The sequence below is a fragment of the Lathyrus oleraceus genome, chromosome 4 (assembly GCF_024323335.1).
Source record: "Lathyrus oleraceus cultivar Zhongwan6 chromosome 4, CAAS_Psat_ZW6_1.0, whole genome shotgun sequence".
In the NCBI taxonomy this organism is placed as follows: Eukaryota; Viridiplantae; Streptophyta; class Magnoliopsida; order Fabales; family Fabaceae; genus Lathyrus; species Lathyrus oleraceus.
This window is the reverse complement of record NC_066582.1, coordinates 420,935,568-420,947,608: the sequence shown is the minus strand read 5'-3', so window position 1 is coordinate 420,947,608 and position 12,041 is coordinate 420,935,568. Positions and strand designations below refer to the sequence as shown.

The window sequence follows — 12,041 nt, the reverse complement described above, 5'->3', positions numbered from 1 at the left end:
TTTGCAAGTTTCGGTTGGCTGCGTCTCACAAAAAGAGAAGCGACTCTTGGGAGATAGCTTCTATAAACCCACCTAACAGTTGCATTGTAACTAATGTTGAACAAGATCGCCGTAAATTAAGCGCTGCATTGATATGTCAAGACATTTTTCCGCTTGTTAACAAAGACCCATCAGTGAAGGTGAGTATAATAATATCTCATATCGTCACAAGATATAATTATACTCCATATTACAAGAAAGCATGGATTGCAAGGACAAATGATGTTGAACAAGTATTCGGCAATTGGGAGGATTCATACAAAGAATTTCCACGGTTTTTATGGGCACTAAAAACATACGTACCAGGAACTGTTGCAATTATAGAGACATTGCCAGCATTTACGCCAGACGGAGTCTGTGTTGCTGGAAATAGAATATTTCACCGCCTCTTTTGGGCGTTTGAACCGTGCATTAATGGTTTTGCATTCTGCAAACCTATTATTCAAATTGATGGAACATGGTTATACGGTAAATAGAAGGGTATTTTGCTTATGGGTGTTGCACAAGACAACAACAATAATGTCTTTCTCATTGCCTTTGCTCTAGTTGAAGGTGAAACTGCTAGTGGTTGGGGTTTCTTCCTTGACACCTTAGAACACATGTCACTCCACAAGCCAATCTCTGTTTGATTTCAGATAGACATGCTGCCATTGAGAGTGCGTACAATAACCATGATAACGGATGTCATGATCCTCCTTCTACCCATGTCTATTGCATTAGACATATCGCACAAAATTTCATGCACGTAATCAAAGATAAGAACCTTCACAAAAAAGTGGTGAATGCAGGGTATGCTCTAACTCAGCCGTCATTTCAACATTACTGTGATGAAATTAGATTGTCTAATGCAGATGCAGGAAGATGGGTGGATAACATACCAGTAGAGCAGTGGAAAAGGGTATTTGACAAAGGTTGTCGATGGGGCCACATGACAACAAACCTTGTGGAATGCATGAACAGCGTATTCAAAGGCATTAGAAATCTACCAATAACCGCTTTGGTCAGAACAACCTATTTTAGGTTGGCTTTTACCTTCACAACCAAAGGTGAAAGATAGAGTGCAGTGTTAATGTCAGGTCAAATATTCAGTGAATGTTGTATGAAAGTGATGAAAGAGGAAAGTATCAAAGCTAGCACACGAGAGGTTATAGTCTTTGACTGTCATAGGAAAAATTTCAGTGTACAGGAAACAATAGACCATAATGAGGGGAGGCAAAATTTATCCTATGTTTTCAAACTAAATAGAAGTTGGTGCGATTGTGGAAAGTTTCAGGTTTTCCGTATTCCTTGCTCCCATGTGATTGCGGCATGCGCACATACTCGCCAGGACGCTTACAACCATCTATATGATATTTACAAGGCCATTACTGTCATGAATGTGTATAACAGAAGCTTCTCAGTGCTATCAATGGTGGAATATTGGCCTCCATATGAAGGTGGCATAGTTAGGCACAACGATAAAATGCGAAGAAAGAAAAAAAGATGACCAAACAGCATGCGTATTAGAACAGAAATGGATACGACTGATAAAATGATAAGATTATATAGTATATGTCGTCAACCATGACACAATAAGAACAAATGTCTCAATCTAGGAGCAACATTTGCATCATAATTTAGTATCTCATTTCAATTTTTGTAACCTTTCATTTTTATATATCACTATCTTTTTGTTACAACAAGGTTAACAACAAACATCATTGCAACATAAACAAACTTAAAACATGATATTTCTAACTGATTACAACAATCAAATTGATGTCATCTCGTCCAAACATCATTTCCCTAGCATCTTTATCAGTTTTTACTCGCACTCAACCAAATATACTATCGAGTCTCTCAATACTTATAATTTTTCCTCTTCTGGTATTTTTCCATATAACCAACGAACCAACTCTCTCTTCAGTTGATCGAAACTACAAATGTTCAAGAAGAGCATCAACATCGGGGGCTTGTCTCTCGAATAAATCACTTTTCCATAGCGACGACGAACACCAAACATGTTTGCAATATGACCAAATGAGATGTGAAAAAATGAATCACACAACACATCTATTTATAAAAAAAATCACATTACACTGAGGCGTTAGACTAATTGGCGCATCCTCTTCCAAATTACACATGGGCGCCAATTGGATTGGGAGCACCATATGTTGTAGCCAATCCAATTGGCGCCCCCACTTAAAATTTAAGGATAGACGCCAATTGGTCTGGCGCCTACGCCTTACGTTTTTTTTTTAAACTGGGGTAGTTTGGGAAATTTTTTAAAAACTGTGTTATTTTGGAAGTTTTTTTGAAAAAGAGGGGTATTTGGGTAAAAAAAACTCGCAGAATAATTCAAAATTCAGCATTTGCAGAAAAGGCAAAATGATTGAGAGGAGGAAATGGATTCTCTAACGTTAAAAATTAGCATTTGAAGATAAGCCACTTGCTAAATGTTTTGGAGGATAAGTTGTAATGAAGGATAGCCACATGCTTATATGCGTTGATTATGAGAATTTAACTTGTCACTCCTATTATACCTCACACTCTCTCATAGTTTCAAAATTCTAAAATTGTTTCTCACAAAAATTGAATCAAAATTCTGTACAAAATTTTTGGTAGGCAAATGAGAATTTTCGGTATAAATAAAATTTTCGGTAGTATATTTTAAATTTTTAGTATATCGAAGTTTATGAAATTTATGTGAATTTACAAATAATATTAGAAATTCTAAAATTACCATTTTATATCTGAAATTTCAAACAAAAAGTGAAATTTTCGGTAGTGTCATTTGTTTGAAATTTTAAACGCTTTGGATTTTATCGACAGTTTTTGACGTCTGTGATTGCACGGACAATTTTGTGTGGTCCAGAATAAATGCAAAGTTGTATAAATAGGGGGATCATCTGTTATTTGATAAAAATATCTCGAAATGTCTCTTCCTTAATTTTTAAGGCAAAAGTGTACTTCAACAGAGCTTCACCTCCCGTAGAGTTTCGACTTCTGGATGGCACCACATCTCTTGTCGCCTTAACGACCAAGCTGAATGAATTGTTGTCTGATACCGAAAACAGAAAGGTGAGAAAGATCGATTTTCGTGAAGATTAGATTGATACTGGCGGAATGATGAAATATAACCTTATTGAGTTGAAGACCGATGAAGTTGTGAAGGATATGTGGAGATCACTTCGTCGTAGGTTAACAAAGGGGTTGATCGAGTTAGATGCTAAGATATCAAGGTCTCCCGGCGACATAATTAAGATGATAAAACGTCCATAATCATCTGGTAGTGTCTAAGTTTTTTTTTATTATTATTGTTTTTTAAGTTATGTTTAAGTTATGCAATTCATTATTTAATGTTAATTTATGTTGATGTTGCATTAATGGAATATAAAAAATATTATCTAATAAAAAGTTATGATGAAGATGTTTGAGTAATGTTACATGTAATATACAAATAATATACAAATAATACATAAAGAAAATAATGTCTAAATAGGCCCTCACAAGCTATGTTTGCAGCACGAGATAATCCAGTATAAACTTGACCATCTGAGTTTACCAAATCCATGAAGTTATCTATAATAATTACAATCATCTGGAGGCGCTATTAGTCATCGGCATCAGCTGTAGGAGGCGGTGGCGGCGGGACGTCATCGACAGGTACCCCAACATCAGAAGGCCTAGCATCATCTGTATGCTCAACAAGTGGAATGATGTGAGAGTGTGATACAGTGAGGTACCATTTTAAGTAACCATCATCACACTACGAAACGTGTTGAACCGTAACTGGATAACATCTAATGGCATGACCAGAGCTGATGATGTTACTCTGAAACCACATGTTAATGTCTACAAATGGTATATCTAAAACTAGTCGTGGGATGCTCTGAACATAACCGTATTGTCACAGACACCTCTCAGGCAAGTGTCTAACGACCATGGTCTCCCACCGCATAAAACCTGAATATAAAGAAGAGTCATCAAATTCATGGTGGACTCTATGATCAATGTATGGTGTTCAAATGATATCATCTACAATCATTGCATCTAGCCTCCTCTTGTACTAAACAACACCAGTGGGATTTGACTGTCTGGCCCTCTATCTCCTCGCATGTGGGCTTCCCACTAGGGAATGTTACACCCTCTTGTCACAAATGGTGGGGAAATGCTCATATATCCAGCATTGATAAAAGAACACAAACACAAGAAATAATAATTAAGAAATGTTATTCGTAACAATTAAGTAAGAATTAAACTAGGAATAATAATTTCAAGAATACTTTGAATAGACTCAAATAACCAGCAAGCTGTCTGGTCTCAAATATTGTCCCCCCTCCAAATGATGTATATAGGATGGTCAACACAGTGCACCCCCAAGCCCAACTGGTAACGTCAAGACTATTGAACAACCATATGTATCGAGTGTAGATATAAACATCAAACTTGTTCGTAAAGAGAGTACAACCTACTAGATGTGGCATGTACAATCTAGTGACAGCCTCATAACTATGTGCCGCAACAAACTCCTTGTACCTAGCTTGAAACCAATACATACAAAGGTGAGCTCCCTTGTTAAAGTCAAACTCCTCTAGCACGGTCGGCTCAGAAATTCCCAAATCTCGTGCAGCAGTCAAACATGTAAGGGATGGGATAATAACAAGAGTCATCTAGAATTTGTTGGTGATGGGAAGATGGAACAATGAAGGGACATCATCCAGAGTGATAGTCACCTCCCCAAACGGAAGAAGAAATGAAGATGCCTCCTTGTGCCATCTCTCAACAAAATAGTAAGTAGTGGAGTATTGAGCATGGTTAGAGAGAAGCTAGCAAAACCAAGATGCTCAAAATCACGTACAACACATATGACTTCCTTAGACATCGGAGTCTTTGGAAAGTTCTTCAGTTTTGACCCATGCAATGTCACCTTTAGTGGGAGATGGTCCTATAACAAACAAAATTTTAAAAAATAGCAGTTAGTTAGTTAAACATAAAATATATATACCTCTCCCTACCATAGTCGGTATGCCACATGGTCAGCATACTCGATCAGCACCGACTAGTCAATGGATCCTCCCATAAATCCTCCATCAATGTGCACAAACGACTCGTTCAAAGGAACTGTAACCTCTGTGTCAGTAATAGCATATGGGACCGGATCAACAACAGTGGCATCTGGTTAAACGACTGGATCAGCAACAGCGGCATCTTCCTGGACCACCTCATTTGTCACCTCATCAGCAACCACCTAATGAGCAACCTCAACAACAATACGCATCGCATTTGTCTCGACTGCTGGGTCATGAACATCATGGGCATCAACAGCCTCAGCATCATCTCTGGGTTGCTCAACCAATCTAACCGATCGACGTCGGGTGCTACAAGGTGCGCAAAACTGCACCTGCTCAGCCAGCTGTTTCTGGTGTGAATCGATTGAAATCACTTGTGCAGCCCGTATCTGGGAAGACTCGGCCTCAGCAGCCCTAGCCTGGTCTTATACTCTATTTGTCGCTCTGCCCGTATCTGGGAAGACTCAGCCTCAACAACCCTAGCCTGGTCTTATACTCTATTTGTCGCTCTGCCTGCAATAGTATCACCTCTCCCCCTGTATTTCAATGCAAAAAACGGGAAAAATATTTTTAAAAAATTAATAACTACCGGAATTTTCACTAAATTTAAAATTTTCCTTATTTTTTCCGAAATTCTGAAATTTCCAGTGAAAAACAAAGTTTTTATAACTACTGAAAATTCTGAAAGAATTTCGAGGAAGCTGGAGGTCATTTTGTACCGCAAATTGTGAAATATCTATGATAAATATTTTCACTATTATCAAACATCTTAAAATTTACTATACATAATCACGTAAATTTCATAATTTTCAATAAAATACATACTATTTTTCAGAATTCCAATAAGCAAATCAAAATTTCCAATATCCCCTGGACAATTCAAAAAACACATGTGTGAGATGAATTTCAAAAAATGAGTGGAAACTATTGCAGAGGCAGTATTATTTATTTATACGCAATGGAGGTGTCAAGAAGTAAAAGTGGCAAGTTAAATCCCCGTTGATTTGGTACTTTTGTATCAAAATGGTTCTACTTGTTAGCCACTTTTTTTTTTGTGAAAAATAAGTATATGATAAAAAATACTTTTATTTAGTTTATTTTGTGTGACCTTCATTGGCATTCAGTAACAACCAAACATTAATAAAATATGCTACAAATACATATTTTATTTACACAAATTTGAAGCTCCATTTTGGAAGCAACATAATTTAGCATGTAGTGGGGATAAATTATAGGTCATATAATAGAAGTAATGTAATTTTCATTTTATGGCACTGGTGGCATAACTGTACTGGGTTTTGCTCCCATTTTATGGTTTTGTAAATTTGAAACTTGTCTTTGTTTTTACATGGAACAGAACAATTGTGATCCTTGCAACACCAAAATTAAAAAACCAGTAACCATAGCAACAACACTAGAGTAATTATGTAGATAGCAATTCTCTATACCAAAAGAGAGCAGTGCAATTATGCAGCAACTGCGTATATTAAGGTGTAAAAGTTTCAATTCAAATATACGACTTGAATTTGAGCAGTTTATTATACACCAAAAGATAAACAATGTCAAGTTACATATACAACTCGACAACACCGATGACTGAACTGTCAGGAAGACAATCGGAGAGGATGAAGCTCAACGCTGACGACAATGATAGAAAGCGAGGAGATGACTAAGCTCGAAGGTGGTGGACGATAAAGAAGTCACACGTGATGGATTGTGAGGAAGACAAGCGGAGAAGGTGAAGCTCAACTGTGATTGTGAAGGCGACAGTGACGATGATGGTGATTATCGAAGGTCATATGAAAGTGAAAACACTACAAAGAAACTAAAAGAACTTTGTAATAGTTTTAAATTACATAATCATTCAATTTTGTGTGTTTTTAACAAAAATGATAGTATTAAATATGTGGCAAGAAATAAGTGTTTAGATAAATCCAACCGATATTAATACTAGAAAGGCAGCCTGCAGTTGCGCCAAAACGTTAGAGAATCCGTTCCCTTGAGAGGAAACATCTTAAAAAAAGTTCACAGGAACTATTGAAAATTTCTACAGACCGAAATAATCCTGTGTTAGCTAAAATTTCATAAGAAATCACTTTACACAGCAAAAACATCCAAAAGGGTGTATAACAAACATCATCCTCTGAGACATAAAAAGAGAATATGACAAATACACACCACCTAAGATCAGAGCAGATGTACGAAAACACAAAATACCGAAACCATGATTCAATAAAACAAAATCAAAAGGGTCAAGAAAAATCCTAGCAAGCCATTCATACTTATACACTTGTTAACCAACACTATTAAACACGGCCAGTACCTTGTTTAGCCTTTGACTCATAAAAGAGCCTCACAGTGGAGTAAATGGCCGAAGGTTCCGCCATTGCGCCATTGCCATAATCCCCACAAGCCAACCTCTTTGTAACCGGTGGAATGAGAGAAATACCAAGCTCGTCAATGGAAATGAGATGCTTCTCCGTGAAAGGATTGTTCCACATAAAAGTGTTCATGGCCGGTGCAACAAAGAACGGCTTACTGTAGTCCCAGGCCCTCGCGATACACGTCAGTAAATTGTCACACAACCCTCCAGCAATCTATAACAGCATATATTTAAGTTATAGTAACCAAAAAAAAGTGGCAATCATATAGTAAATATTGATCAAATTACCTTGGCAAGAGTGTTTGCGGATAATGGAGCAATGACCATGATATCAGCCCATTTGCGAAGCTCAATGTGAAGCACGCTATCGCCTAGCTTCTTCCAACTGGACCATTCGTCGTTATCGGTATACAAAATCACATCCTTGGGAATCGCCGTTCTGTCAATAAAATGCAAAGATGGATTTGTGGCAACTGCTCTTACTTCGGCCCATTCGCAAAAACAATGACAAAGATTCGCAAATTTAACAGCAGCAACACTCCCACTAGTAGCAAGTAAAATCCGAGGCTTCCTGGGTGCAGTAGAGACTGACATATTCTCTCCCACTGAGCTCACAGGCTCTGAGCAGGCCATAATCAACCAGAAATTTCAACAAAGAGAGAGAGTCACTCACATAAGGAAAACTTTAATGCGTGAGGTTTTCTTTCATCAGATATTGCTGAAAACATGAAATTATTGGATCCAATGGAAAGACATCGCAACAAAGATTTCTAATATGACATTCATTTTTTTCGATTACTAACGGCGGCTAGGTTTTGTTGGGAAGAAGGGGGAGAAACTAGATCTGAGATAGAGAAGAAGGTGTAAAAAGTAAAATAAAAATAATTACAATTATAATTATAAAAAACAATTGAAAACAAAATAATGTGGACAAATAGAGAGGAATAAAAATTATCAACTCACGTACTGCTAAACTATAAAATTAAATAAACTATTCTTGAGTAAAATAGTTAGAAAAGAAATTTTGAAACCTAATTGTTTTTAAAATAAAATCGTTGAGAAACTCTACTAAAATTAATAAAATTGTTTTTAATGTATTAGTAGGACACAATTCTCTCACATTTTTATTCTTAAGTGGTACGGGGATGTTCAAATTTTTTCATATTAAAGATAAATTATTGTATTATTAATATGAACTAATTAATACAACATTTACACTATAATTAAATTATCAATTTGAATGACATAATAATTATATATTATTTTTTGTTTAATAATTTAGCGACTAAAATTTCAAATTTACAGATAAATAAATACGATATTATCGGAAAAAAATTCATGCATGTACCACTAATTATTACCTTTAAATTAAATAAATTTGTATAACTTCTAAGTTACCACTCTGGATTTATTTCTCTTTTCTCTTTCTTTTTTTGGATTTCACTCTTTCTTTGCTTTAATTAAATTGTTCTCTTTTATGATTGAGGAGTTTTTCATCATAGGATATTGAATATTGTGGGACTTCTTTTCTGGAACATTGGTTGAGCGATTCGTGGGAAGCAAAACATGATGGTGATGAATCATCTGAACTGCCATTTTTCGGCGAATCTCCCAATTCTGAAGAATCATAATTACAAGAATTGGTCAAGCAGATAAAGGTTGTCTTTTGCTATCAAAATCTTTGGGATCTTGTGAAGGAGAGAGTGACACCGCTTGCAGCAAATGCGACAGATGAAGAAAAGGTTGCACGCAAAGAATTGAAGAAGAAAGATTATAAAACTCTTTTTATGATCCATCATTGCGTTGATGCAGACAATTTTGAAAAGGTTAGTATGTCGAATCAGCGAAAGAAGCATGGGAAATTCTGGAAAAATCGTTTGGAGGCACAGAAAAGGTGAAAGAAGTGAGGTTACAAACTCACAAAAGAACAAATGAATTGCTTCAGATGGAAGACAATGAAAGCATAACTAATTTCTTCACTAGGGTTACAAAACTAGTGAATCAAATCAAGGTATGTGGAGAGGCGTTGACATCAAGATCGATTGTCACAAAGATCTTGAGGTCATTGACTCCAAAGTTCGACCACGTGGGAGTACCCATAGAAGAGTCAAATGATTTGTCAACATTGACAAAGGAATAGCTTCAAGGGACGCTTGAATCTCATGAATAAAGAATGGTTGAAAGAGTTGCAGGCAAGTCAAAAAGTGATATGACTTTGCAGACGCAATCAACAAGAGAAAAGAAAGGTAAAGGGAAGTGACTCGACAACAAAGGTAGAGGAGGCTACGATAATTTGACTGGTCGAAATCAACAAGAAGAAGGCTGGTTGAATCAGAGAAAGTCCTCATACCAAAGCAACCAAAGAGGTGGTGTTTGATCCGTTGTCGCGCACAAGTCTAAAACGAGTAATTAAAAACTGTAGTTTAGAAAAGCAACACTCGAATGTCGTATCACAAGGACTCTTGTATTGAATTTTACGAACTGAAAAGAATAATGGGGGATTTTTAAGTTTTGATTAAGATTAATGTAAACGATTAACATAATTTTATGAACTAGTTAGTCTAATGTTTCGGTTTCCGGCTTATCACATATTTCTACCTCACCAATTTCCTAAGCGGCTTCGATCTCTATTCAATAACTATATCGATTAACAAGCGTAAAGGATACAATATTGATTGACACACTTATTATCCGAGTAAAGCAAACGGATTACAACAATCACGAATTAAGCAAACATGATTTTAACATATACAATTTAAAGACAAAGCTACGTCAAAAGCGACTTTAGTTTAGGGTGAAATTATACAAAATTAATAAAAATATTCCATGAAATAAAAAATTAAGAAAATGAATTTCAAAGAACAGAATTGAAAGAGAAATGAAATTGAATTGATAAAAGTAAAAACCTCAAAACCTTATGGAAACACGATTCAGCAGATTAACCGTAAGGATTAGTTCTCCATGAAAATTACAAAGCAAAGTTAAAATCATGAATAGTAAGTAATGTATCATATAAATACTAGTTTTTTAAAATAGACCAAGGGAATTCGGGTCTAATAGCAACCGACCCGAAAAAAATACAAAATCGGTCCAAAAACCAAGTATTTTCTTAAGTCTGAACTGTAAACGAATGATGCGACTCTTCTGAATTCCGAATTTGCTTTTGACTTCAACACAAAACTTATAGCCTATCTTCTCATATTTCTAACTCATATTAGAACGCGTCAATCCTATTCTTGTAGCTCAAGTTATGACATGTACAACGAGAAGGTGTAAATAATAGTTTATTTATAAAATAAGCATTTGTTTAGAAAATAAGCAGGACTCAACTTAACTTCCAAAAATCTATTAAAAACAATTAAAATAATGTGATAAGCCATATAAAAGTCTTAGAACAAATTAAAAGATAGTGTATTAAAATATATTGATCAATGTTGCAGGTAGAGGAAGAGGTGGTGGTCGAAAACCTGACAAAAGACACATTCAGTGTTTCAATTGTCAAAAGTATGGTCAATACTCTAGTGATTGTCCTGAAAAATGGAAGAATCGGGAAATTGATGCAAAGTTTGCAAAGCATGATGAATAATAAGAGATTTTTTTATGGTCACAACAATAGATGAAGAAAGATTTCAGAATCATTGGTACTTGAACTCGGGATGCTCATCGCACATGACTGGTAGGAAAGATATGTTTGTCAACTTAAAACCCTCAATGAACATGGTAAAATTTTCAAATGACAATACTCTAGCAGATGAAGGTATTGGTGATGTTTTGATTATGAGGAAAGATTGCAAAATGTCAGTAGTTTCCAATATATTGTACATACCATGCATGAAAATTAACTTTCTCAGCATAGGGCATTTGTTCAAAAAGAACTATAAAGTGTGATCAAAGACAAGATGATGAGAGTTCTTGACTTAGGTGGAAGGTTAATATTGAAGGCTCTAATGTCTAAGAATAGAACCTTCAAGATTGAATATAATATAATGGAGCACAAGGGCCTTGCAACTGCAACTAGCAGGGATCAATGGATATGACATTATAGACTTGGTCATCTCAATTTCAAAGACATCAGACATCATACATCATGAGCATATTTTCCCCTATTCAAATGTCAATTCCACTAATTGGAACTATCATCCTTACAAAGATCCCATTGACTCACCACAAAATGAGCCCATCATACCTGTTCTGAAGGTGAGAAAAACAAGAAAGGGGGGTTTGAATTGTTTTGGAAAATAAGCACTTTTTTAAAATAAAAACCACACAAGGAATTTATAATGGTTCGCTTATAACACAAAGCTACTCCAGTCCACCCGGCCAAGGTGATTTCGCCTTCAACAAGGACTTAATCCACTAATCTTGAAAGATTGTTTACAAACAACGTCTAAGAGAAAGATCTCTTAGTCCTCTCAAGTATACAGACTGCGTAGAGTCACTTGAGGAAATACAACAAAGATAAAGACTTATGTAATCTAGAGTGCTTCTAAGATAAGCAAATATTACAACAGTAAGAACAAAAATGTTTCACGTTCTAAGCAAAAGCTTCGTGAAGATTGAGAGAATAA

General features: G+C 35.8%; 1 protein-coding gene across 6 annotated transcripts; it reads right to left on the bottom strand.

Annotated features, from left to right (window-relative positions):
• Positions 1-4,001: 4,001 nt before the first annotated feature.
• Positions 4,002-8,386, bottom strand: LOC127075812 (probable phosphopantothenoylcysteine decarboxylase). Of its 6 annotated transcripts, XR_007786675.1 has the most exons (5): positions 7,762-8,386; positions 7,414-7,687; positions 5,916-5,960; positions 5,037-5,626; positions 4,002-4,966 (listed from the first exon to the last, which is right to left on the bottom strand). XR_007786675.1 is itself a non-coding variant. In XM_051017297.1 (4 exons), exons 1-4 carry the CDS (start codon positions 8,104-8,106, stop codon positions 5,523-5,525), a joined length of 768 nt encoding a protein of 255 aa, XP_050873254.1. In that variant the 5' UTR covers positions 8,107-8,386; the 3' UTR covers positions 4,002-5,522. The 6 variants fall into 6 exon arrangements, 5 of the variants coding, with proteins under 5 accessions (XP_050873254.1, XP_050873255.1, XP_050873256.1 ...); XM_051017297.1 differs by having other exon boundaries at positions 4,002-5,626; XM_051017298.1 differs by lacking the exon at positions 5,916-5,960 and having other exon boundaries at positions 4,002-5,626.
• Positions 8,387-12,041: the final 3,655 nt, after the last annotated feature.